The 27,846-nt window shown below is 35.8% G+C and overlaps 1 protein-coding gene across 1 annotated transcript in view; it reads left to right on the forward strand.

Moving 5' to 3' along the window:
- The window catches only part of FAM171B (family with sequence similarity 171 member B), a 66,113-nt gene that overhangs the window by 23,498 nt on the left and 14,769 nt on the right, over positions 1–27,846 (forward strand). Inside the window, exons 2-4 of the mRNA XM_079924131.1 lie at positions 11,850–12,083; positions 16,938–17,030; positions 19,997–20,155. Coding sequence (XP_079780257.1) covers positions 11,850–12,083; positions 16,938–17,030; positions 19,997–20,155 — 486 coding nt within the window. The remainder of the gene's footprint in view (positions 1–11,849; positions 12,084–16,937; positions 17,031–19,996; positions 20,156–27,846) is intronic.

Genomic DNA, 27,846 nt, shown 5'->3' on the forward strand with positions numbered 1-27,846 from the left:
ATCTTATGTGCACTTTTTTTGGCACTATCACTCTTTTCATTTGATTCTCTCAGGTAGGTATTTGAAGGCAACTAATTTCTTTGCATCTCTCACAGTGACTAGTACAGATCATGCATATTGTAGGTGCATGTGTCGCATAAAATGACTGCTCAAACCCAGACTCTGGAACTTTCTTGGTTCACAGTCCTTTTAGTGCCTCAGTAATTTTTTTTGTGTGTGTGGCCGGACAGCAACTTCTAACAACTTAGTAGTCATTTGAAAAAAATAATCCATATTTGCTAATTACTTAATGGGATGTACTTGTCTGTTAGACACTGCACAACTTCTCTGACCCTGGAGTGAGATGGAACACTGCCATCCTCATTTCTGTTCAACATTGGTTTTCATGCAGTGTTTACTTTTTAGCAGAACAATCACTGAGCACTCAACTTCTCAAAGATCTCATGTCATTGATTTGAGTATAGAATGTTGAATTATGGACTCTCAAATTAGTTTGCTTTCATGAAAATTTAAAATATCTTCTGACACCTCTGAGTTTGTTGTGTCACCTTTGGTGGCTTCGAGCATAGTTTAGGTTTTTGTGGCCCCAAATCTGGGGCTTCTGATGTTTTTCTGTTATAGGCACGACAGGATTTGTCTACTAAGTTTTTGTTGCTTATGTTGTTTGCTTTAGATATCCAACTGCTAAGCCTACGCATACATTCTAACAGAAGACTAATCATAGTCTTTCTTTTTTATAGCATTAAGATGTGGAACCACTAAAAATAGATACTTAGAAAAAGCACTTGGATTCAAGGCACTGTACTAATAAGTACTTTATAGTATCATATTCTTTGATTCTATCATGTTTTTGAAATTGAACGATCTCACAAAACTTCCCTGATGCAGGACAGAGAGGAATAGACTGTCTGTCCTGTTGTGTTGGGCTTAGAGATGGTGGTCTTTGGGCAGTGCTTGACTGTTCTCTTGGCAGGAGGTGGAGGGTGCTGGCCATTCCAGTTGGGATGGACCGTGACCCTACCTGAAAGCCCATTCTGGAGAAATGTGCTAACGCGGGCTCCAGGAATGAGTTCTCTCTTATGCCAGGTCCCCTGGCTTGGAGTTGTGCAGCCCAAAATAATAATCCCACTTTACAATTATTTGCTCTTTGGAGTATTACATCCTTTCTGGGAACGTGGTGGGGAATATTTTGGGGGAATAATTTGAGGGAGGCATTTTTAGTTTGGTACGCTAAATCTTTTTCAGGATATTAATTATATAAATAGCAATAGCTTGATTCTCCTTTTGGCCTGGACGACATAGTCCTTTCCAGACTTCATCCATCAATTTTACTAAATTAGGGATACTTAAGGAAATTGAGTCATTAAGTTGCACAGGAGGCTAGAGTACTCTGTATTCAGTTCAAAGAGTTCATACTTAATTCATTCCCAAGTGGGTATTGTACACCAGCTAACCCGATTTCCATTGTTACATTCACGAGAGGGAACATTCATTGATTGTTGGTTCTCTAAAGGTCTTCTCTCCTATATACGATCATTAATATATTTGAAATACCTAAGGGAAAAACATTTACCACTCACAGATTCCTAATGGACTTTTCCTTTTAAATAGCGTTTTATTAAGAAATCTAAGTCTGTGTGAAATAGATTTTGTAACAACTTTATATTTTTAAATTCAATTATTTTCCCAAATGGGTTTTTTTCCCTTATAGCAGTCTCTTGTTTTCACCCATATTACTTGTTTCCATTTTTATTGTCAACTTCAATTTTGGCTCCTTGATGATCTGCTACAGAGATTTTTCCAATTAATTATTTAGAATTGGGCAATAATTGGTAGAACTTAATCATCATTTAATTGCTTTTCTAAGGAAAAGCCACAATGGTTGCCCTAATCTTGTTTTGTAAAGTTCTTTCTCAACATCACAAGAGTGAACATATCTGTTGAAGAATTTATTGAAAGAACAACTGGTAAAGAATCAAAGAATCTGTACTTTGCTTAAAGTACATAATTATGAATGTTCTCTGCACAGAAATGGTTGCTTACACATTATCTCCTTGCCCCTCCCTCCACTGCAAGACTTATGTACTTCATATCACACACTTGCATCCTCCCTTGCAGTTATTAAGTTGACCTCTCTGGGCATGGCTGATGCGTTTATTTTTCATGTTGTTTTTTACTCTTTATCCTTTTGCTGTTACAAATCTTAGTTGTGAGTGTGACCTGCCAGTAAGTGGTACCTTTTGCCTTCTGCTGAATCACTGAACGTGAAAGTGGTCTTGGGACCCCTGAGACATAGAGCAAAAAGGACTGGGAGGGTAGGACTCATGAGAAGTATAATTTTGACTTTAAGGAGGTGAGAGTAAGACATTTGGATATGTGGGAGGGGGCGGGGGGTGGGAGAGAGAACTCTAGGCAGAAGGAACAGCCTGTGCAAAGACCCAAAGGTGGGCACTTGCCTGGCTCAAGGAAGTGCAAGGGGCCGATGTGGATCAGAGGAGTGAGGATGGAGTGGCGAGGATTAAGCTCAAAGACTCAGTGGGACACGTCATCTCAGGCAAGGACCTTCTTGAGGGAAGGGGATGATGTCAGTCAGCATATGCTTGCTGGGTAAGTGACTAAATTCCCATCTTTCCTCTAAGGAGGAATATCTGCTTCTCACGTTTTCTTAGCTCAATCATTTGTCTTTGGTGGAGACTTCACATATTCTGTTTAACCTCATTGTTCTTTCCTCAGTCTTAAAAATTTTTTTTGCTGATTTTTCTCAGGAAAAGAAATCTCTCAGTCTTTTCATCTGTGATGCCATTGGGCTGTCAGTTCTTCTGTCACTCCATACTTAGCACCTTCGTATATAGTGTACGTAATTAATGCATGTTGGGCGAAATTTGTGAGTGAATGAATAATTGTGATTCTGAGGCAGGATGAAAAATTGAGAAGACAAGATAAAAGTTAGGATGAGAAATGCCTGTGGAGTGAGCTTGGGCAATATGTTTTAGGATTTTGATTTGTTTATTTATCAGACTGATTTATTTCTACTGAGGGAAGGGGCCCTTTGGGTAGGCAAGAAGAAACTGAGTCCAAGTACTAATGGTTCACTTTCTCATTTGTTCCCTATTCAGTCACCTGCAATGTGCTTGTTCTTAAGTTATAAGGACTCTTTTTTATGTCATTCATTTCATTAGTTTTGGTGAATCACACTCATTTAAGATTATGGTCCTAATGGAGAAAATGTGCATTTTACTTGGTCTATAACATTTTTCACCTTTGGAGATCATGTCCTTATTCTATCTCTGTAATTTCTTCTTAGATTTGACATTTTCTCTGTAATGAATATTAGTACAATAAATTTGTTTTTGCTTCAAACAGGCACAGATTTTTTTTCTCTTAAACTCCACAGCCAGTAAGAATTTTGGATCCAATCTGATGCTTAAGCAATGAAAAGGAGGCTTTTCTAATTTATTGAACTTTTTCTTTAATTCAGCTCCCTTTTGTTCCTTTAAAAGAAGGAGGCTGTGTGTCCATATTTGAAATGCTGTAAAGATTAAACTGTTGAAGCCCTTTCCACCCTGCTTTACAGAATGTGGAATAATATGTTCCTTTCTTTCACAAGCCCCTTTGTTGTCCTCACTCTTTCCTAAACTTTCGGCCCTCCTTCCAATTAAATACGGAAATTGTGCTGGTACCCGGGAGAAAGAATTTTAAAACTACTTTGTTAGTATTGTTTTGTAATAGTGAAAGTAAAGTTAATCTTTGATGTAATACAATTGCAATATATTTATTTAGCAAGTTTTGCTACTTATGTGTTCTCTAGTCAAAATTTCCAAGTTAAATATTCTTAGAAAGAAGGAAAATTCGTATTAATTTCCAAAAGGAAAAGGAATCTTAATATTTGTTTTTGTGATTATTGTAATAATGTAAAATGTTTCTTATTGGCAACTGTGGGATTAAGCTCAAAATTTCACCAAATACTGGGGCCGGAAAGCTGGCTGTAATTTCAAGTGGCTTCTGTAGAAATCCTATAATTATCATTCTTTCCCCAGTTCATGGTCACTTCTGATCATCTCTTCCTCTCTTCCTTCATTTCTTCTCTTTTTCCTGCTCTTCTCATCTTCCCTCCCTTCCTCCCCACCCCTGTTGCATTCATCTAGAATCTACATGCTAAACTCTGGCGAAACACAAGGCTGAGTTTGAAACAGTATCGGCTGTCAAGGAGATTGTTCTCACAGAGAAGACAAATGCACAGAAAGTAAAACATACACCATAAATACTATGTGCTATCAGACGAATCAGTACAGAAGAAAAGAGCCCATCTAACTGGGATAAGGCCACATTTATTTGAAGAGTGTCGTTTGACCTAAACTTTGAAGGATAGCTTAGGATTTTTGATGGGTAGAGATTAAAATTAAGATTTTTTTCAGATAGAAGAAAGGAATGATATAGCAGGAGAGTGGGTTGGTCTTGGATAGTGACTAGTGACCCATTCATGTGACGATATAAAGCAGAGTTCTGCAAACTTTTTCTGTAAAGTGCCAGAGAGCAAATAATTTCTTCGTAGACCATATGGCCTGTGCTGTTGAAGCAAAAGCAGCCATAGGTAATCCATAAATGAGTATATTGGCAGTGTTCCAATAAAACTTTATTTACAAAAACAGGCTGCAGGTCAGAGTTGGCCTGCAGGCTGTAGTTTGCTAATCCCCATAAAAGAGTGGTTAGTGGGAAATAAGGCTGGAATGGAAGGTGGTAGCCAGATGTCAGCTTTTGAATGCTAGGCTAAAGGCTTGGGAATTAATTGAAACGCTCTTTAGTGAAACCATGATGATGTCTCTACTAAAGGCTTTAAATACCTTAACATTTAAATGTGGAACCAGATGTTTTCTATTTACATCCTAAGATATCTGTATAGCTAGCTCTATTCCAAGGTTTCTCTGACTGAATATTTTGTATGAAAATGGTGGGTGGAGAACAAACTCTAGGCCTCTGAATGCCCCCAGTAAAGTTTGATTTGAGTCATAACATCTTTGAGTCATAACATAAAGTCTCCACTGGAATGGACCAAAAAGTCAGATCATGGAAAACAGGAGAGAATGAATGGGCAGGCCCTTTGGAGATCTGAGCTCAAAATGTCCACAGTTTCCCTGTTCAAGAAATGATAATGTGAACTGATTCCAAAATAGATATGAGATCCACATTTTTTAAAAACCATTTTATTGAGGCATGGTTGACATGTAAAGGCTGTAGATATTTAATGTATGTAACTTAATGAGTTTGGGGATAACTATACACCTGTGAAAACATCGCTACCATCAAAACCATAGACATATCCATCACTTCCCAAAGTTTCTTCCCGCCCCTATTATTATTATTATTTTGTGGTAAGAACACTTAAAGTAAGATCAATCCTCTTAGGAAATGTTAAATATATAGTACAGTATTGTTAACAATAGGCTCTGTGCTGTATACTAAATTTCTAGTGTTATTTATCTTGCGTAACTGAGACTTCACACCCTTTGACCATCACCTCCCCATTTCCCCCTCCTCTCAGCCCCTGGCAATTACCATTCTAATCTCTGCTTCTATGAGTTTGAGTATTTAGTTTCCACATATAAGTGAGATCATACATTATCTTCTTCCTGTGTCTGGCTTATTCCACTTAGCATAATGTCCTCCAGCTCCATCCATGTTGTTGCAAGTGGCAGGATTTCCTTTTTTTTTAAAGGCTGAATAATATCTCATTGCATGTATATACGAGTTTTCTTTATCTGTTCATCTGCTGATGGCCGTTTAGATTGTTTCCATATCTTGGCTATTGGGAATAATGCTGCAGTGAACATGGGAGTGCAGGCATCTCTCTTTGAGACTGATACTTATAGGAATAGTGACACATGTTGATTCTGAATTTCTACATAATTTCATAGAAGATTGTATTACGTACTATAGAAAGTTGTTCTTGGTTTCAATATTGCCTTTTTAAAACTTCCTCTATAGTAATATCAGATAATTCTGCAGTACTGTTTTTTCACGTTTCCTTAGAATCTTCCTCAAGGTAAGAATGTATCCTATTAATGTTTGCAGCCCCATTACCTAGCTAGTGCGGATCTGGCCAAAGTCAGGCAGTCAGTAAATATTTGTTGAATCAATCAATGTAGGTAAACATTTCTAATTGTTCCCAACCAATTATTTAATTTCACTATATTTTTGTGTTCTTTATTTTTTTATAGCTCTCATTTAGAATGCATAAACCTCAAAGCTTTAAAATTTTCATTGTTAAAATATTTTATTAAATTTTATCTGTGATCTGTTTATAAAAACTTTATCTACCTAGTATATTTTTAGCTCTATATTCCTAGAGAGGAAAAAAGTTGTATATTAAATTATTGTAGATGCTTGAAACATAATTGAAAAGAAGTAGGCTTGTTTTTGTACTGGAGAAATCTGAAAAAGTTTCTCCATGGGTATAGTTGTAACCTACATAATAGTAACAACATAATAAGATGATGTCAGATTCTCTTGAAAAGAAGTGGGGTTGTAATTTCTCAGCGCACCCCACTTCAGATGTCGTCAAATAAATAGCTATTTTGGACTTTGATTTACCTATCTATATCCTGTAGCAAAACCATAATACAGTGTTGATTCTAATATGCTTTTGCAAGAACATTTCTTTTATACCTATTTAGTAGTCTTTTGAATTTGTGATTCTCATTCCTTAATGCTTCTAATCATGTGCTAAATAGTTAAATCTTTGTCAGCAACCTCAGACCTCGCTCATGGGTGTGTATTTTATTTTTCCTTGTTTCTCTCAACATTTAGATTATATGTTTTCTTAGGGTGCAGTTGAAATCATTTGATATTGAACCATTTTTAAACCAATGGTGACATACTGAAAAGAAAATTATGTGGGCAAGACATAATGATTATAATTACATGACAGAGAAAATAACATGGGCATGGAAAGCTGAAAAATACAATGGAGAAGAGTAGGTAGATTATGGAGACAAAAGCACCTCTGGTTGAAAATCATATATTTAATCACACAATCTGCCCCGTCTAAATGCCAGAGTATTTTTGTTGGAGAAGAGAGCTAGTGAGGGGGATTATTATGGATATATATTACTTCTGGCTGCCAGTGCTGTTTGCCTGGTCAAACTTGACATCACAGAAGTCAGAGGCATCCTGTTTAAGTCAATGGCAGGTAATTCTTTATAACTTTTTATTTGAAGGAAAAAGAGTTGTTTGTGCCTCTTTAATTGCTGTAACCAGGCTTTCAGCCAAGATTTTGTTTTTCGGGTTTTTTTTTTTTATTTTAATGCTATTTTTGCTGCGGCTTATGTCGGGGCCAGAAAAACCAGGCTGAGAGAGGGGATGAGCAGGTCAGAGAATCAGCAAATGAGCACTTCCTTCTCTGCACTAGTTGGGAGGAAATAAGTGAGCTAGTGAATATGATGGAAACCAAATTCCTAAGGCTTTTCAATGAGAGAGAATGTGGAGTAAAACACATGGAACTTGGAGTAAAATGAACCTGTTAATCCTGCCTGTAATTTATTAGCTGCTCAACTTTAGCCTCGATTTCCTTGCCTTAAAAGGGGGAAGTTTTGCAGGTTTGTATTAGGATGAAATTGGACAACCTGTGTAAAGTTTCTAGAACTGGGCCTGAGGGAGCAGGGTGTGTGTGTGAATGTGTGTGTATTATACAAATAACTAGTTTTTCCCATTTGAGCTAGAGAGGACAGTGCTGGTCAGGCCTACAGTATGTCTTAAGTCTGTTAGGCAATCTAAGGTACAGACATAGGGGATCTCCACAGACAGAGAGGCTATGAGTTTGATAGCCAAGATGTGACCTTTGCAAATTGTTTTTTCTGAATTTGATACTCATTTTCTCATCAAATTTATTACATTAACATTATTAGCACATGTGGAAAAAAATCGTCCGTTCTGGATTAGAAAACATTTTATGAATCAAACCCAGCTTCAGAATGCCAGGAGGCTTTAGGGTGTCTTATTTTGGCAACTGTACTTTCACAAAGATGAAACATATGGAATATGCAGAGGTTTTTTTTTTTTAATGAGTTTAGCTTAAGATCTTACTACACATTGGACTTTGTCTATAAATCCAAAGGCTCTGAGAATTTCTAAAATCTTTGGAGCAAACAAATTAATAAAAATTCCCTGTTGAGTCCCATTCCTGAAAATGCGGTTGAAGGAACCATTGTAGGTACATTTGATTTGAATAAGACCCATTACCAAATTTTAATAGGGAATGTTAATTCCTTATCTTCTAGTTATGTGCAGTCTCCCTCTTATGTGGTTTCTCATATTTTTGGTACATTAGCCTTCCCTCCTTTGCCTTCTCTTATAAAAGATAGGGTAGCCTATTAAATAAAATATCATATATTTACAGTTGTATCCCATGTCATTTAAGGTACTTGCTTTGGAAGCAAGCAACAGAACCCAACTCTGGCTACAAGATTCGGGGGAGGGATTTTGATATAGCTCAATCAGCAGAGGGACAGTACAACCCAGCTTCTGGAAGGAGAGGGACATGTAAGCACTGGAAATCACAGAGAGTAGGAGTTCATAGACTCTCTCAGATGATTCAGCTCCAGCAACTGTTAGCCTCTGTGTATCTTTATTCACATTTTGAGGGCCTGACAGACTGTCTGGCCTGCGTTAGTTAGATGCTTTATGCCAGTGGCTCAATACATTTTGTCTAGGGGATTAGGGGCAAGTGACTGGGGGAATTATTTTGAATTGAGCAGCAGCTACTTGTCCTCTACACATAACTAGTGTTTTGTACTAGGTGGCTCTATTCAAGGACATTGGTTTAGAAGCCCATCATGCCCTATTTACATATGGCAACCTTTTACTTTTTTGCCTAAGAGTTGTATTCCCATTTGAATTTGAAGCCATGGTTTGGCATCAGCATGTATGTATAATTACTTTTTTTCTTTTTAATTGATGTTGTATAAGGATTTAAGTTCTCAGTGATGATTGCAATCATACATTCCTTGAATTAACCTGAGTAATGTGACCCCAGGACTCACTATAACATGATATAAAGATGGCTTTGGAGTCATGCATGGGGGGGACACTTGAAGGCTGACACAGCTTCTTTTTTTTTTCTTTTAGCATCTTTATTGAAGTATAATTGCTTTACAATATTGTGTTAGTTTCTGCTGTATTGACACAGCTTCTTAATGACTGTGAGATTTGAGGCAGTTTGCATAGCTGCCTGAATGTCTGAAATCTCACTTCTTCATCAGTAAAATGGACTTGATAATATATATTTGACAAAGGTATATTGAGATGTTTTTTGATAATATACACACAAGGCTTGGCAACAGGAACATGTATTTATTCCTAGCCCTTTTTCATATTTTGATTTTAAATTGTTAGCAACATGATTTATTTTAGTGTGAATTTATATGATGGGGAGGTAGTTAAATAATTTGAGGAAAGCTTGGAGTTACAGCCAAAGGCTTAGTTGACCTTTTAGTACCAGATGCTCCTGAATTTTTCTATTAAAAGTAATGATAGTAATGACTGCTCACAAATAATTTAACCTCCCACAAAGGCTTTTTATTATTAAAAATGCCGAGAAAGTAGAGGTGTGGATAAACATCAGTTATCTATATTTTTCCTTGTAATCTATTCTCCATATTTACATTTGAATATATACAAAGTTGTTTTGGAAATTAACCATTTTTCAGATATACTAATGGAACCTCATTTTAAGGTATGACTCTACAGGAGTCATTTTTTCCCCCAGTTCTTCCCATTTCCATGCTCTAAAGTGGGACTAGAGTAGCTTTTAAGGGTATAATCAGGCAATTGTAGTGCAATAAGAGCACAAGCTTTGAGGAGAGACTGCGGCAAGTTTGTGTCTGGTTTCCTCCATGGCCAACTTACAAACCGTGCTAACCTGCAGTTACCAATATATGAAATGAAGACAGTCGTATCTATCTAACGGGGATGTTTTGAAGAGAAAATGGAATGATGCACTTAAAAATTAACACAATGCCTGGTTCATTAACCGCCAACACATTTTAGTTCTTTTTAGAGTTAATTATTATCATGTATGAGGAAATATATGAAAAATATGTTTGTGTCTAAATATGTAAAGAATTGTGTTTGGATAACATTTAACCTCATTTTTTGATTCTTAAAAGGTTAAGGACTATTTTATAACTTGCTGAATGATACCTTTCCTAGGACTGGGCAGTTACAGTGGTTCTATTTGTATTTAAAATATCTTTGTATGGTCAAAAGCAATTTAAAGTCTAGCTTATCTTAACAAAAAATAGATACGGTGTGACAACAGTTTTGTAGCAATATTGCAACTCAATCATTGTTGACTAGGATTTTTTACCTGACGTGATGTTCTTGCTAAAAATTCTTTTTAAAAAATGGGTTTGTTTACACAAATGCATAACAGCATAATTAATCCTTATGAGATGTTTCTTATTGAAGTACTCATGTTTATGAAGTGGTCTCCAGTTGTGAAGTAATAATTTTTGTTATAAATAACGATACTAACATTAGATGTGACAACCAAACACTGTACTGAGCACATTATTTGCATTATTTTATTTTACTAGCTCAAAATAGTTGCTATCTCCTGATTTTACAGATGAGCAAATGGACCGAGAGGTGAGTAACTCACCCAAAGTCACATGTCTAGGGAATGGAAGAGATGGACCTTGACTGGCTGCAGAGCCCATTATGGTAGAAGATAAGGCATCTTTAGCAAAGGTGTTATGATACAGGCTTTGCAAAGGCATTTCCATGATGGTAAAAGTTCTTTTGTAGCCAAACATTATCATTGGTAAATGCATGGACACATTGTCAAGATCTATAAGGCTGGAGGTTTAAGTAGAAAAAGCTTTAATTCTTATTTTCTTGACTTTATTATTTTCACATGTTGTATCTATATATTTAATGGATAATGTTTTTTTATATTTTAGAAAAAGGGTTTTTTTTTTAACTTAAGTATAGTTGATCTACAATCTTAGTTTCAGGTATACAGCATAGTGATTCAGTATTTTTGCAGATTATGTTCCATTATAGGTTATTACAAAGTAACGGCTATAATTCCTTATGCTATACAATACCTTCTTGTTGCTTATCTATTTTATAGATAGTAGTTTGTATCTGTTAATCCTATACCCCTAATTTGTCCCTCCCCCTTCCCTCTCCCTTTTGATTACCTTAAGTTTATTTTCTATGTCTGTGAATGTGTTTGTTTTGCATATACATTAGTGTTATTTTTTAGATTCCACATATAAGTGACATCATAGTATTTATCTTTCTGACTTATTTCACTAAGCATAATATTCTCTAGGTGCATCTGAGATTCTGTTTTGATATTTTGTAATTTGGAACTAAAACACATCCCCTGCTTTCCAGACAACAGAACAAAATAAAGGAGCTAGCCATGCACTAAGGGGTTTGGTGAGATGGCATTTTATTCTAAGACCTTTGACTGTATTTTAAATTAGTATTAAATCTATATAACTTGATAATATTAGAAATTAGTAACATAAAGTAAAAATTATTTTCCTAAAGCCAGAAACTCTTTCCATTATTCACTGTTCTCCCTTCTTCTTCTAAATGGCAGAGAAAATGGAGTGATAATCCTGCGCCGTGTTAATAATAAATTCAAATTTATTCAGTTTTAGGGAGAATAATGAATTTGTTGGAATGTTTAACACCTCTTTCTATCCATCCATGTGTATGTATTTCCTAAATTTTTCAACAGTTTTGTACTGTTGGTTCAGGTGCCTTAAATGACATTTTAAAGTATAGTGACATATGCTTTCTAGGATATAACGTGCTGCGATTTTCTTTTTCTCTTCCAGTGTCTGTATTTATGCTGAAGGTCCAGGTGAATGACATCATCAGTCGTCAGTACCTGAGTCAAGCAGTTGTAGAAGTGTTTGTAAACTACACGAAGACAAATTCCACAGTAACTAGAAACAATGGAGCAGTGTTGATAAGAGTACCCTACAAGTTAGGACTCAGCCTAACCATTATTGCTTACAAAGATGGCTATGTGTTGACACCTCTGCCTTGGAAGACTGGAAGAATGCCAAGTAAGCAGTTAAACAATGTTTTGCTTTCACTAAATGTAAATGATTTTTTTCTCTTGTTCTGATAAACCGAAAATGAGACTATGTGAAGCCAATATAAGGAGGTAGAAAGGCGTGCCAGTTTGAAGAAAACATGAAGGTCTTTTTCCTTCTACAGAAGCTTGAAGGAATCCCGAGCTACAGCTCTGCTCTGGCACAAAGCTTGTCTGCAGGTGGCGGAGAGGGGTGTGGCATGCCCAAAGAATTAGTTAGAAGCAGGATAGTAAAGTAAAGTAAATTATCTGGCCCAAAGTAAAGTAAAGGGCCAGATAATTAAAGGACAGTCTCAAAAGATAAGATGAACAGTTTAGATTTATGTGACGAATAATTTAGAAACTGAATTTACAGTGTATAAAGAACAGGGCAACAGCAGCGCTAAAATGGATTCAGGGAGCCTGGCTATGAAGCTGTGGTTGTGCTGCTGGACAGTAGCCTGATGTAAGAAAGGAAATGGAAAGGAGAGGTGAGAGTACAAGAGGCATACTGGAGAAAGAATTATTAATTATTGTGGCAATCATTTCACAATATAAAAACATATCAAATCATCACATTGTACACCTTAAACTTACATGATGTTAGCTGTCAATTATATCTCAATAAAGCTGGAAAAAAATTGGTAGGAGTGATTATAACTAATTGAATACTGGGAAAATTGGCCATACAAGGTACCAGAATACAAGTCTGATTGACTGGAAGGATGATACATTAGGTAGTCAATCTTTCTAAAAATTTTATTTTTTATTGTGGTGGTTCTTGTTGTTAGGTTTTAGATATTTTATTTAGTTTCATAATGGAAACATTTGAATTCCTGAACTATTTAAATTTAGAATGAGAAAGAAAATGAAAAATGAATTAGATAATTTAATAAGACTCATGTGAAATTGTAATAAAATGACTGGAAAATCCAGATACGGATGTATTTGAGGTGACTTCATGGTATCAAATGCTTTAAATTTTTTTAAAGACAGAAATTAAGTACAACTATTCATTCAACAAAAGTGAGAAAAATAATGAAAGACGAAACCAACTAAAATGGGAAAAAGGAAATAAAAAGATTGAAGTAGATTGGCATATATTAGAAAAATAAAAAGAAATAATTGACAAAGTGTTAGTTCTTTGAAGTAAATTATACATACATCTAGCTAATTTAAACAAAAATGAGGGAAATAAAAGATAAAAATATATAAAAGCTTTAAAAATCATAAAAATTATCAAAAAATTTGGCAATAATCTTAAAAATCCAATAAAACAAACAATTTTGTGATAATATAAATGGTATATTGATTTTAGATGAGGTAGATTAATAACCATGGGTAAAATGTTCTGGGTAAAAATAACTTCAAAGGCTATAAGGAAAAGTGCCCCAGATCATTTTACCGAATCAGTACAGCCTTGATTCTGAGACCTAACAAAGGTAATACAAAATTAAATGCCCTCATGTGTGCATACTGTCTCTCATATACACACACCTCTCTATTGACCAGTCATACTTATAACTCTAAATGTAAAATTCCTAAACAATACAGAAAAGAATTTCACCATTATTTAAATATAGGATACTGTCAAGACCAAGTAGGATTTTTCTTCTTTGCAGAACTATAAGGATGTCAAACTTCATTAATTTTATGTATCATATTAGTAGAACAAATTAGAACTAATATGTGATAATATCAACAATTGCCTGAAATGTTGCCTGAAATGCATTTTATAAGTTCACCATTCATGCCTAACCAAGAACACACTCTTTAAAAACTAGGACCACAAAGATATCCTTAGGTATCTCAAAATCATACTTAACTGTAAAATATTAGAGGTGATCCTACTAAAATAAGAAACTAAACACAGATGTCTATATTATTTTACATTGTAGTAGAAGTTATTATCAGAGCAAAAAGATATTAACAGATTAAAAAAAGGGAATAGCTATTAGGAAGGAAGAATCAAAACCATTTTTTCTGGTTATGATCATATCCCTGGAAAACTACAAATAAGTATTGCTACAAATCAATACATGTTCTTATATACCAGAAGTAATAAACAATTAGGAAAAATAATGAAAAGAAATCCCTCTCAGAACAACAAGAACAAACAAAATATGCAGGGAAACCTACAAAAAAAAGTGAAGTAACTGTGGGGAGGGAAAATAAAACTACCAAATGTTACTGATAGACCTAAAAAAAAAAACCAGCTCAACTAAAACACCAGAAACTGGAAAAATATTTTTTCTTAGCTTGAATATTGTAAAGATTTGAATTCTTCCCAGATTAATTTATAGATTTAATGCATTAACAAAACACTTGGCAAAATAACCCTTAAAGAACAGATGTGTCAAAATACCTGAAATCTTGTTTTAAAAGACGATTTACTAGAGGCAATTTGCCATTCCAGATAACTAAAATATATAGCTACAGAATTAAGTGATATTGTGCTATGATTTGTAATGTGGTACAAATCAGATACTAGTAGGCATAAAAAATATAATCTATGATAGGAATCATAAATCATAGAGGAAAAACCTGAATATTCAATAAGTAATATTGGGATACTTTGGTTAACTATTTGGAGTAAATTAATTTGAATCCATATTCCAAAATATATTGCTCAAAAAGTTAAAATATGGAAAATTAAATTATATTAAATTTAATAAACTATCTTATTTTTTTAGTATGGTCTTTTTAAACCGAAAAGCAATGAAAGATGTCATAAAAGGTAGATTTCCCCATAATTTTAAAAAGTAGTAAAAAAAATATATGAAATAATAAGGAATGATATCCTTAATGTGTTAAGAATTCATACACATCAGTAAAAAACCAAGGCCCTGCCTAAATAAGGTGAATGGATAAAATCATGACTTAGTTTTCAAAACAGGAAATACAAATGATTAGTAAATACGATAAAATATTTTACCTTCCTAATAATCCAAGTACGCCTCCAAAATACACATTTCTTAGATTTTTTTCACTTTAGAAACATTTTTTAAAAGTGAACATACTCAATATTGACAAGCTGGGCAAGACGGCCATCCTCAAACACTGCTGGTGGGAGAAGTCGGCAGTGTTATCTGGATAACAACTTTGAAATGTGTGTGTCAGTGTCTTCGAAATCTTCATCATCATTGACTGCTGGGAATATATCCTAAAAACAAACATACAAATAAAGTGGACAGGTATCTGTGCACAAGGATGTCGAGTCAAATATTATTTTGTAATAGTGAAAATGGAAACAATCTAAATATACAGTATTGTACAGTGTGGTGGTTAAGTGAATCTTGATACTTTAAGAAATATGTGACCTTGAAAATGTTATGAAAGTTTCTATTGAGGAACAGAAATGCTTACAATATTATTTTAAGTGAAAAAGCAGGGTGAAAGTATTCTGTATACAATATCATACTCCTTCTTTTTAAAAACAAAATCACAGGAAAAATCCAGGAAGAGCTACACTGAAATACTAATAGTGGTTGTCTCTGTGGTGGTATTGTGATGACCATCATTTTCTTCTTTCCTTTTCTGTATTTCTCAACTTTTCCAGAGTGGATATATATCCCGTTTATAATCAGAAACATTTTTTAAAGTCAAAGGAAATCTGAATCCAAGTTTAAGTGACTTTCTGAAAGATTCTCCTCAGGTTTAATAGAAGAGCCCTTTTTAACCTCCCTGGGACTAAGAAAATATCCAAATATGGGATACAATCATCTCGGGTCCAAGCTACTACCCTAACCACCTCCTCTCCAATCTAATACGTCTAACAATCCATCTAAATGTTAGTGTATTCTCAATTAAAATTACTTTCATTTGGTAGTCCTCTATTCCTACTTAAGAAAAAAGTATATTATTTTACATCCACCCATACATCATCGTATACTTTTAATATTTTATCCTGTCTTTTCCGTATTTCCTTTACAGCTCTTTGAAATATCTCCAGATTTTAAAAGTATTCTCATGCAAGTGTGTTTTATCCTTTCTTAAGTGATTTAGGGGTATTGTATCATTTCTGTTGATATTTACTTGCATTGCATGGAGGAGAGAGATCAGTGAGAACTTGAACTCTAGGTGATGCCTCAGAACTTATTTTTCTTTTGCAGGATTGGTCAGGTTGTTTGATTTGGTCTTGCTTATAAAACGATGGTCTTTTGTCCCTGCCTCTTGTTCCTGATCTTGAAAGAATTTAGTTATCTTTCAGGGGATCTGCACTTACTCATCCCACCAGGCATTTCAGGTGCCTACTCTTGTAGGCGGGTCCAGCCCCATCCTCCCTACTACTAAAGGTTGCCTCTGGATCATTTTATGTGTTAAACTGTTTCTTCCTTTGGCAAAGCACAGTCTGTTTGGTGAACCACACTGTGAAGAAGAGCACTGCACCTTTGTATGGGGAGTTAAAAAAGAAGAGTGGATATACTCCCCATCTGAGAGAACCTTGAATCATGGGGCCAGGAAAAAACGGCTTAAAAATTATTCAGTATAAGAAGGAAATAAGTAACGATTATATAGAGAAAATAGCAGAGGGTTGTTTAAGCATTTAACTTGACCAAATATATCTGGGCTTAGTTAGAGAACATTATTAGTCACCTTGGTACAAACTACTTATAAAATTTTAAAAAATTAGTAAAATAGTGATGCCAAATCGTCTCACTTTATTATGTTCCTTTTTTTCCTCCATCATATTATACATGCATTCTTCCTTTGTTTTGAATTGCTTTTCCCATCACAGAACTTCTTTTTCCCCACAATTTTAGGACCTGCCAGAGCAGAACTATATTTGTCCCAGTTTTCCCCCCCCATGTCTAATAAAATATCCTAATTATGCTATATTTCACAGTATATTCATCAGTTACACTTTCACTGTTCCCGCAAAGCCAAGCAAATATATGGCTATTTGAAGACACTGTTTTAATTACTGGAAAATTAGCTGGTAAGTACACCACTTCTTACTTAGCTAGTAAGTAAAGAGACTATATTGTGACTATATTGTATAACTATACTTCTTCACCAGTGGATCAGTGTTGATTATAAGGTGGGAAAAATCTAAGTTGATCAGGGATGATTAGTACTGACTATAAGTTGATCTGAACTGATTCTTATTTCACTATCAAACTATAGCATTTGTGTGTGTGTGTGTGTGTGTGTGTAGTGGGAATCATTCTCTCTTTTACCATTTTAGCCACCCCCAGTAGAACATCTGACTTTCAGAAGTACTGGAAAGAGTCCCTGAACTGCTTTCCAAATCACATCTCTCACTGAGCTTTAGTGGTTGGTGAAATTGGGAAAAGGACTCAGATCTCTGGGGCTTTCTAGTTTGCAGGTCACTTTCATTCCTGCCTCTGACATTAATCTTGCTGCCTGTGTGGGAAGGGTCTGAGGCTGGGGAGTTAAGTATCTGCTTGGCAGACATGATTTGCCCCACTCACATATCCCAAGGGCAGGAATACAGGAAGCGTGATTTGGGGTCTGATTCAAGCTGTGTCCTCCAGCTCTGCTTTACCAACCACGAAGATGACAGTTTTATCCTTACCTCACCTCCTTACCCCCTTAACTAGTCCCAGCATTTTGTGACTCTTAACTGCATATTATGTAAAACCTCTATAAATGACAATAATTGGCTTTTGTTTCTTTTGGGAAATTAATGTTGAGAACTAAAGCATAATAAGAATGACTGGTAAAGGCAGAAAACCTCAAAGTCCAATACAAGAGTCATGGTAAAAAGAACTGTTTTTGAAGTTCTCTTCATCTTCAGAAGCTTATCTTATTTAGTCCTAATGTATTAAAAAAGAAAGCCTAACACTATCATTTGGAAAAAATTAACTAGGGCTTGATTAATCTTAGAGTAATTTACTGAGCAAGGCAGTAGAATCTCTTACTCTTGCACTGAGTTTGCCGGTGCATGGCAGAATGGGTGGATGTAGCGTTGAGTATGAAAGGTGGAAAGTAAATAGGAAGTACATGTTTGCAGAGAGAGGCCACATTGTACACTGCTGGGACCTTAGTGAAATCAGGTTCTCCACAGTCCTGCTTCATTTGTTTGTTTTGGTTTTATCTTGACACATCCTACTCCTTCCTGGATTCTTCAAACCCCATCACAAATTGTAATTTCTGCTGGGTTATATGAAAAGGGTCAGCATGAGCATGTTCATGTACCACTCCTTTGCCACTGTACGAAGCTGTGGTGAGCTCTCGTCTGTCTGGGTGGCACTGCACATGCCATGTGCCCATCTCTGTGAGAACACTGTGAGCCCTCTGGAATTCCTTTTACTGCCTCATTTCCCTAAGAGTTGACCTATTGGTGAGGCCAACTAAGAAGGGATGGATGTTTCTGATGATGTTAAATCTTTCCTTAGGAAAGTACACATCCTCACTTCTTAACTTCCAGAAAACGTTAATATTTTTCCTTCTAAGATTTTATCAGGAAGTTGTTCATTTTGTGTAGTGAAAAGTATGTTAGGCCTGTGTGTAAATATATTTGTAGTAAAAGGAGCAGCAAAAATTGGGAACTTCAGGAATGTGTAAAACCTTAGAGAAGTTCAGTTAGACATTTCCTTTAGTGTACATGTTTTCAGTTGTAAAGAAGTTTGGATTTTCATCATAATTAAGCCACACATTTTAAAAAAGTAAGTTGTAGATAGTACCTGTAAGGGATCAAAAGGTATTACATTGTTCCCTCAAAGCAATTTAACAAGGATAATATAGATGTGTTGTTTTTTTCTTTATATCCCTTAACTGTTTATTTTCCAGGTACCATTTTTCTAGCTTCATACATAAATGATAAATAAAACAATGTAAGATAATTCTCAGTCAGTGTATAGTTTATTTTTTATTGTCATGTAACTCTTTAAAAATGGATACTTTTTTCATCCTAAGAACTTAACTGATTGTTTCTGATAATTTTTAGTTTTAATGATATGAGTTGACCCTTGAATTGTTAAAGATCTGCTGAATACAGAAAAAAATCAATATTGTCCCTGGGTTCTCGATAAATTAGAGGATAGTCAATTCAAAGTTATTTACATGAGATAATATTTATAAATTGAATGCCTGGCATTTGAAAAACTTTTAATGCATGTTTAATTGCCTGATGCAGAAACCTACCCACTTAAGTATATGGCTTATCATCAAAGATACTTTCTGTTGCAAGTTGCTGAAAACCCAACCCGCAACTAGTTTAAGCCCAAAGGAAGCACTTATTTATTGCTCAAATGATTGATAAGTGTAGGAATGGGACCACCTTTAGACATGGCTTGATCAGGGCTTCAGCTGAAATAATTGAGAACTAGTTTTACTCTTTCTGTTTCTCAACTCTCCGGTCCTTAAATATTGTCTCATTTTCAAAGGAGCTCTCATTTTTGGTCACAAGATGGCTTTTGCAACTCCCAGACATATATCTGCTCACATAAAATCTAGTGGGGAATAGAAGGTCTTTTCCCCTAGAAGTCCAAGCAAAACTCACATTTTATCTCATTAACTGTGGTTGTCACAAGTCCCATAGTTCAACAAATCACTGTGACCAACAGGATAATGAGATGCTTTTGATTGGTTTCAGCCCATTCTGGCATGCACCATTACCTCTACTCTTGTTACAGAAATGAAACCCCAAGTGAACCACATGGGTCAATGTGTGGTTCCCTAGAAGTGAAACTCAAAGGGTGAAGAAATTCTGGGCAAGTGAATCAAGCACTCTCTAGGCTAAAGGTGCCTTGTATGATCTAAAGAAAGGGGCATTTCTTATTTATTCAGATCTGAATATAAAATAATAATTATAATTAGGAGATGTCAGTAATGTTTTAGAAATAACTGGTTCACTTAGAGTAAAATGTCCTGACCAATAGTGCTGTGCTTAATATGCATTTGTTTTGTCTATTTGCTAATGAGGTTTCCTTTTTCCAGATGCCAAATCTCAACCAAGTGTTCAGTTTTCAAAAGCCTTAATTAGACTACCCAACAGCCATCACATTAGCAACGTTACAGGCTACCTTACAGTCCTACAACAGTTTTTGAAAGTGGATAATTTTCTGTATACGACTGGAATTACTCTCAATAAGTCAGGTATTTTCTAATTTTTTATAATCTAATCTATTTATAAAAACAGCACATAAATCTCTCATCAAGTACTATTTATTTAGATGTCTGAAATTCATTTAAGCTTTGGAGGAGACATGTCACTTTTGAAACATAAATATAGTTATTAAAGTGTTTATAGGCAGTCCCTTTGATCTAATGAAAGATTATACCAGTCTTCTGCATACATTATTTCAAATTAATAGAGAGTTTAATTTACAGGATATTTTTATCCAAAGGAGGTAATCAAGGTATAGAAAATAGTAATGATTATTGTATAATTTTGCAAATTAAAAAATATTGAAAGTAGAAATTTGATTAAGAAGTTTACATATATATTATAATTTGACCTATTCATTCTTATCAAATTGATCAGCAGTGTCAATAATCATTAGATATAAAAAAGTTTATAGATTAGAGTAAGCAACTGGAAATTTTTCTTTTCAAATATATTTGATATACTCTGAGTAAAACGGTAATATTGAAAAGTACTTTTTACATTCAGCAGCACTAGTACACTTACATAAGGCTGTCATGACCTACATTACGAAGATGATGGAATCTTACACTTTATTTAACAATTAACTTATGAATGACACCTGTAAAAACTGTATCTTCCCTCTGTACATCCACACTTGTTCTACCATTTCTACCAGTTGTTGCAATTAACAAACTCCACTGTTTTTATTTTTTTATTATTATTTTTTCACTTTGAGTTACCGTGTATTTTGCTAAAACTTTAAAAACTTTACAAGGTTATTTTTTTAACATCTTTATTGGAGTATAATTGCTTCACAATGGTTTGCTAGTTTCTGCTGCACAACAAAGTGAATCAGCTATACATATACATATATCCCCATATCCCCTCCCTCTTGCTTCTCCCTCCCACCCTCCCTATCCCACCCCTCTAAGTGGACACAAAGCACTGAGCTGATCTCCCTGTGCTATGCGGCTGCTTCCCACTAGCTATCTCTTTTACCTTTGGTACTGTATATATGTCCATGCCACTCTCTCACTTGGCCCTTCCCCCTCCCCATGTCCTCAGTCCATTCTCTACGTCTGTGTCTTTATTCCTGTCCTGCCCCTAGGTTCTTCAGAACCTTTTTTTTTTTTTTAAATTCCATATATATGTGTTAGCATACAATATTTGTTTTACTCTTTCTGACTTACTTCACTCTGTATGACAGTCTCTAGGTCCATCCACCTCACTACAAATAACTCAATTTCATTTCTTTCTATGGCTGAGTAATATTCCATTGTATATATGCACCACATCTTCTTTATCCATTCATCTGTCAATGAACACTTAGGTTGCTTCCATGTCCTGGCTATTGTAAATAGTGCTGCAGTGAACATTGTGCTACATGACTCTTTTTGAATTATGGTTTTCTCAGGGTATATGCCCAGTAGTGGGATTGCTGGGTCGTATGGTAGTTCTATTTTTAGTTTTTTAAGGAACCTCCATACTGTTCTCCACAGTGGCTGTATCAATTTACATTCCCACCAACAGTGCAAGAGGGTTACTTTTTCTCCACACCCTCTCCAGCATATATCATTTGTAGATTTTTTGATGATGGGCATTCTGACCGGTGTGAGCTGAAACTTCATTGTAGTTTTGATTTGCATTTCTCTCATGATTAGTGATGTTGAGCATCCTTTCATGTGTTTGTTGGCAGTCTGTATATCTTCTTTGGAGAAATGTCTATTTAGGTCTTCGGCCCATTTTTGGATTGGGTTGTTTGTTTTTTTGTTATTGAGCTGCATGAGCTGCTTGTAAATTTTGGGGAATAATCCTTTGTCAGTTACTTCATTTGCAAATATTTTCTCCCATTCTGAGGGTTGTCTTTTGGTCTTGTTTATGCTTTCCTTTGCTGTGAAAAAGCTTTTAAGTTTCATTAGGTCCCATTTATTTTTGTTTTTATTTCCATTTCTCTAGGAGGTGGGTCAAAAAGGACCTTGCTGTGATTTATGTCATGGAGTGTTCTGCCTATGTTTTCCTCTTAAGAGTTTGATAGTGTCTGGCCTTACATTTAGGTCTTTAATCCATTTTGAGTTTATTTTTGTGTATGGTGTTAGGGAGTGTTCTAATTTCATTCTTTTACATGTAGCTGTCCAGTTTTCCCAGCACCACTTATTGAAGAGGTTGTCTATTTCCATTGTATATTCTTGCCTCCTTTATCAGAGATAAGGTGACCATATGTGCGTGGCTTTATCTCTGGGCTTTCTATCCTGTTCCATTGATCTATCTTTCTGTTTCTGTGCCAGTACCATACTATCCTGATTACTGTAGCTTTGTAGTATAGTCTGAAGTCAGGGAGCCTGAATCCTCCAGCTCTGATACTCTTTCTCAAGATTGCTTTGGCTATTGGGGGTCTTTTGTGTTTCCATACAAATTGTGAAATTTTTTGTTCTAGTTCTGTGAAAAATGCCATTGATAGTTTGATAGGGATTGCATTGAATCTGTAGATTGCTTTGGGTAGTAGAGTCATTTTCACAATGTTGATTCTTCCAATCCAAAAACATGGTATATCTCTCCATTTGTTGATATCATCTTTAATTTCTTTCATCAGTGTCTTATAGTTTTCTGCATACAGGTCTTTTGTTTACTTAGGTAGGCTTATTCCTAGGTATTTTGTTGCAGTGGTAAATGGGAGTGTTTCCTTAATTTCTCTTTCAGATTTTTCATCATTAGTGTATAGGAATGCAGGAGATTTCTGTGCATTAATTTTGTATCCTGCTACTTTACCAAATTCATTGATTAGCTCTAGTAGTTTTCTGGTAGCATCTTTGGGATTCTCTATGTATAGTATCATGTCATCTGCAAACAGTGACAGTTTTACTTCCTCCTTTCCGATTTGTATTCCTTTCATTTCTTTTTCTTCTCTGGTTGCTGTGGCTTGAACTTCCAAAACTATGTTGAATAATAGTAGTGAGAGTGGGCAACCTTGTCTTGTTCCTGATCTTAGTGGAAATGCTTTCAGTTTTTCACCATTGAGAACGATGTTGGCTGTGGGTTTGTCATATATGGCCTTTATTATGTTGAGGTAAGTTCCCTCTATGCCTACTTTCTGGAGGGTTTTTATCATAAATCGGTGTGGAATTTTGTTGAAAGCTTTCTCTGCATCTACTGAGATGATCATATGGTTTTTCTCCTTCAGTTTGTTAATATGGTTTATCACATTGATTGATTTGCATATATTGAAGAATCCTTGCATTCCTGGGATAAACCCCACTTGATCATGGTGTATTATCCTTTTAATGCGCTGTTGGACTCTGTTTGCTAGTATTTTGTTGAGGATTTTTGCATCTATGTTTATCAGTGATATTGGCCTGTAGTTTTCTTTCTTTGTGACATCCTTGTCTGGTTTTGGTATCAGGGTGATGGTGGCCTCGCAGAATGAGTTTGGGAGTGTTCCTCCCTCTGCTATATTTTGGAAGAGTGTGAGAAGAACAGGTGTTAACTCTTCTATGATGTTTGATAGAATTCCCCTGTGAAGCCATCTGGTCCTGGGCTTTTGTTTGTTGGAAGATTTTTAATCAGAGTCTCAATTTCAGTGCTTGTGATTGGTCTGTTTATATTTTCTATTTCTTCCTGATTCAGTCTCAGAAGGTTGTGCTTTTCTAAGAATTTGTCCATTTCTTCCAGGTTGTCCATTTTATTGGCATATAATTAGTTGCGTGCATTAATCTCTCATGATCCTTTGTATTTCTGCAGTGTCAGTTGTTACTTCTCCTTTTCATTTCTAATTCTGTTGATTTGAGTCTTCTCCCTTTTTTCCTTGATGAGTCTGGCTAATGGTTTATCAATTTTGTTTATCTTCTTAAAGAACCAGCTTTTAGTTTTATTGATCTTTGCTATCGTTTCCTTCATTTCTTTTTCATTTATTTATGATATGATCTTTATGATTTCTTTCCTTCTGTTAACTTTGGGTTTTTTTGTTCTTTCTGTACTTGCTTTAGGTGTAAGGTTAGGTTGTTTATTTGAGATTTTTCTTGTTTCTTGAGGTAGGATTGTATTGCTATAAACTTCTCTCTTAGACCTGCTTTTGCTCCATCCCATAGGTTTTCGGTCATCATGTTTTTATTGTCATTTGTTTCTAGGTATGTTTTGATTTCCTCTTTGATTTCTTCCGTGATCTCTTGGTTATTTAATAATGTATTGTTTAGCCTCCATGTGTTTATATTTTTTACAGATTTTTTCCTGTAATTGATATCTAGTCTCATAGCATTGTGGTCAGAAAAGATACTTGATACAATTTCAATTTTCTTAAATTTACCAGGGCTTGATTTGTGACCCAAGATATGATCTATCCTGGAGAATGTCCCATGAGCACTTGAGAAGAAAGTGTATTCTGTTGTTTTTGGATAGAATGTCCTATAAATATCAATAATTCCATCTTGTTTAATATATCATTTAAAGCTTGTGTTTCCTTATTTATTTTCATTTTGGATGATCTATCCATTAGTGAAAGTGGGGTGTTAAAGTCCCCTACTATGATTGTGTTACTGTCAATTTCCCCTTTTATAGCTGTTAGTATTTGCCTTATATATTGAGGTGCTCCTATGTTGGGTGCATAAATATTTACAATTGTTATATCTTCTTCCTGGATTGATCCCTTGATCATTATGCAGTGTCCTTCTTTGTCTCTGGTATAGTCTTTGTTTTAAAGTCTATTTTGTCTGATATGAGAATTGTGACTCCAGCTTTCTTTAGATTTCCATTTGCATGGAATATCTTTTTCCATCCCCTCACTTTCAGTCTGTATGTGTCCCTAGGTCTGAAATGGGTCTCTTCTAGACAGCATACATATGGGTCTTGTTTTTGTATCCATTCAGCCAGTCTGTGTCATTTGGTTGGAGCATTTAATCCATTTACATTTAAGGTAATTATTGATGTGTATGTTCCTATTACCATATTAATTGTTTTAGGTTTGTTATTGTAGGTCTTTTCCTCTCTTGTGTTTCCTGCCTAGAGAAGTTCCTTTAGCATTTGTTGTAAAGTTGGTTTGTTGGTGGTGAATTCTCTTAGGTTTTAATTTCTCTGTCGCATCTGAATGAGATCCTTGCTGGGTAGAGTAATCTTGGTTGTAGGTGTTTCCCTTTCATCACTTTAAATACTTCCTGCCACTCCCTTCTGCCTTGCAGAGTTTCTGCTGAAAGCTCAGCTGTTAACCTTATGGGGATTCCCTTGTATGTTATTTGTTGTTTTTCCCTTGCTGCATTTAATATTTTTTCTGTGTATTAATTTTTTGATAGTTTGATTAATATGTCTCTTGGCGCATTTCTCCTTGGATTTATCCTGTATGGGACTCTCTGTGCTTCCTGGACTTGATTGACTATTTTCTTTCCTATATTAGGGAAGTTTTCAACCATAATCTCTTCAAATATTTTCTCAGTCCCTTTCTTTTTCTCTTCTTCTGGGACCCCTGTAATTCGAATGTTGGTGCATTTATTGTTGTCCCAGAGGTCTCTGAGACTGTCCTCAATTCTTTTTTCTTTATTCTTCTCTGTGGTAGTTATTTCCACTGTTTTATGTTCCAAGTCACTTATCCATTCTTCTGCCTCAGTTATTCTGCTATTGATTCCTTCTAGAGAATTTTTAATTTCATTTATATTGTGTTGTTCATCACTGTTTGTTTGCTCTTTAGTTCTTCTAGGTCCTTGTTAAACGTTTCTTGTATTTTCTCCATTCTACTTCCAAGATTTTGAATCATCTTTACTGTCATTACTCTGTATTCTTTTTCAGGTAGACTGCCTATTTCACCTTCATTTGTTTGGTCTGGTGGGTTTTAACCTTGCTCCTTCATCTGCTGTGTATTTCTCTGTCTTTTCCTTTTGCTTATCTTACTGTGTTTGGGGTCTCCTTTTCACAGGCTGCAGGTTTGTAGTTCCCATTGTTTTTGGTGTTTTCCCCCCGTGGGTAAGGTTGGTTCAGTGGGTTGTGTAGGCTTCCTGGTGGAGGGGACTGGTGCCTGTGTTCTGGTGGATGAGGCTGGATCTTGTCTTTCTGGTGGGCAAGACTGCGTCCGGTGGTGTGTTATGGGGTGTCTGTGAACTTATTATGATTTTAGGCAGCATCTCTGCTAATGGGTGTGGTTGTGTTTCTGTCTGGCTAGTTGTTTGGCATGGGGAGTTCAGCACTGGAGCTTGCTGGTCATTGAGTGGAGCTGGGTCTTAGCGTTAAGATGGAGATCTCTGGGAGAGCGCTTGCTGATTGATATTACATGAGGCTGGGCCAGGAGGTCTCTGGTGGACCAATGTCCTGAGCTTGGCTCTCCCACCTCAGAGGCTCAGGCCTGACACCCGGACAGATCACCAAGACCCTGTTAGCTACACGGCCAGGTACGTGGGCAGTTTCTTGCCTTTTGGGAAGTCTGAGGTCTTCTGCCAGCATTCAGTAGGTGTTCTGTACGAGTTGTTACATACATGTAGATGTATTTTTGATGTATTTGTGGGGAGGAAGGTGATCTCCACATCTTAACTCCTCCGCCATCTTGAACGTCCCCTGGCAATTATTTTTTTTTAACTTCTATTTATTCCACTGTTTTTAAAATCACCTCAGACAATATGTAATTTTTATGGTTTCCCTTGAGTCAAATTTTTGGTCCATATCGTTTGGGGAGTAGTCAGAAATTAGAGTAATAAGCATATAGATGTTATGGTTAGATAGGCTTTTTTTCTCTTTTTTTTCCTAACTTGCTGTAGCTGATGCTGTTGATACCCCAGCCAGATGACCCTGTCTTCTGTTACAAGCCTATGTTTCCTACTGCGACTCTGCCTAAGGGCATTCCCTGGTCCAGGATGCAGACTTGGCCCTCACAAGGGGCAAGCTCTCAACCAATGACAGATAAAGAACACATAACGCATACACACCTGTTCATTAACACATCCTGTGTTGGCTTCCTTCTTCTGTGTTACTCCTCCATTCTCTCAGTGGTGAGTGCTTCCTCCATATTGTTATTTCAGGGTTTGCTTCGTGAGGAAGCCAATCTAAGATACCTGCCAAAGTTTTCCAGTTGTAAGTTACAGGATGCTTTCAAAATAAAAACATCACAAGAATGATACCAATATATACACTATTGCAAATGAAGCTCATGGTGCATTGGAGGGTTTTTATGAACAACACTCATTAGATTCAGTGGGAAGGAGTCATAATGTGCTGTGCCCTTCAGCGTTCCTCTACCCCCTGCTTTTGAGATTATTCATTAAACATTTCAATTGTCCTGAGAATGCTGTTAACATTTTCAAAGTTCTAGAGCTGTGCTGACAAATGGGAATGTTCTGCTCTGCCCCGTCTGGTAGCTGCTGAGCCACATGTGGCTGTTGAGCTCTTGACACATAACCAGTGCACTGAGAAACTGTATTGCTCATTTCATTTAAATTTAAATTGCTGCAATCGCTTCTGGCTACTCTACTGGATTGTACAGTTCTAGAGCTCTACGAGTATGAAAATTCTTTGTGAAAGTTTCCTCCTCATTGTTTTTCAGACTCTTTTTTCTTTCTTCTTTGAGTTGGCCTTATCCCAAATGGTGGGATGCTGATTTCATCAGTTTCAGCTGCATTCACTATGTGAAGCCACCGACTGTATAGAACTGAGGGGTGGAGTTAAGAAAGCCAGCTGGCTTTATAAATAGTTTGATAGAAGAGATTATAATTACTTACAGATTACATAGTACTTT

Source organism: Stenella coeruleoalba (assembly GCF_951394435.1).
Source record: "Stenella coeruleoalba genome assembly, chromosome: 6".
Classification (NCBI taxonomy): domain Eukaryota; kingdom Metazoa; phylum Chordata; class Mammalia; order Artiodactyla; family Delphinidae; genus Stenella; species Stenella coeruleoalba.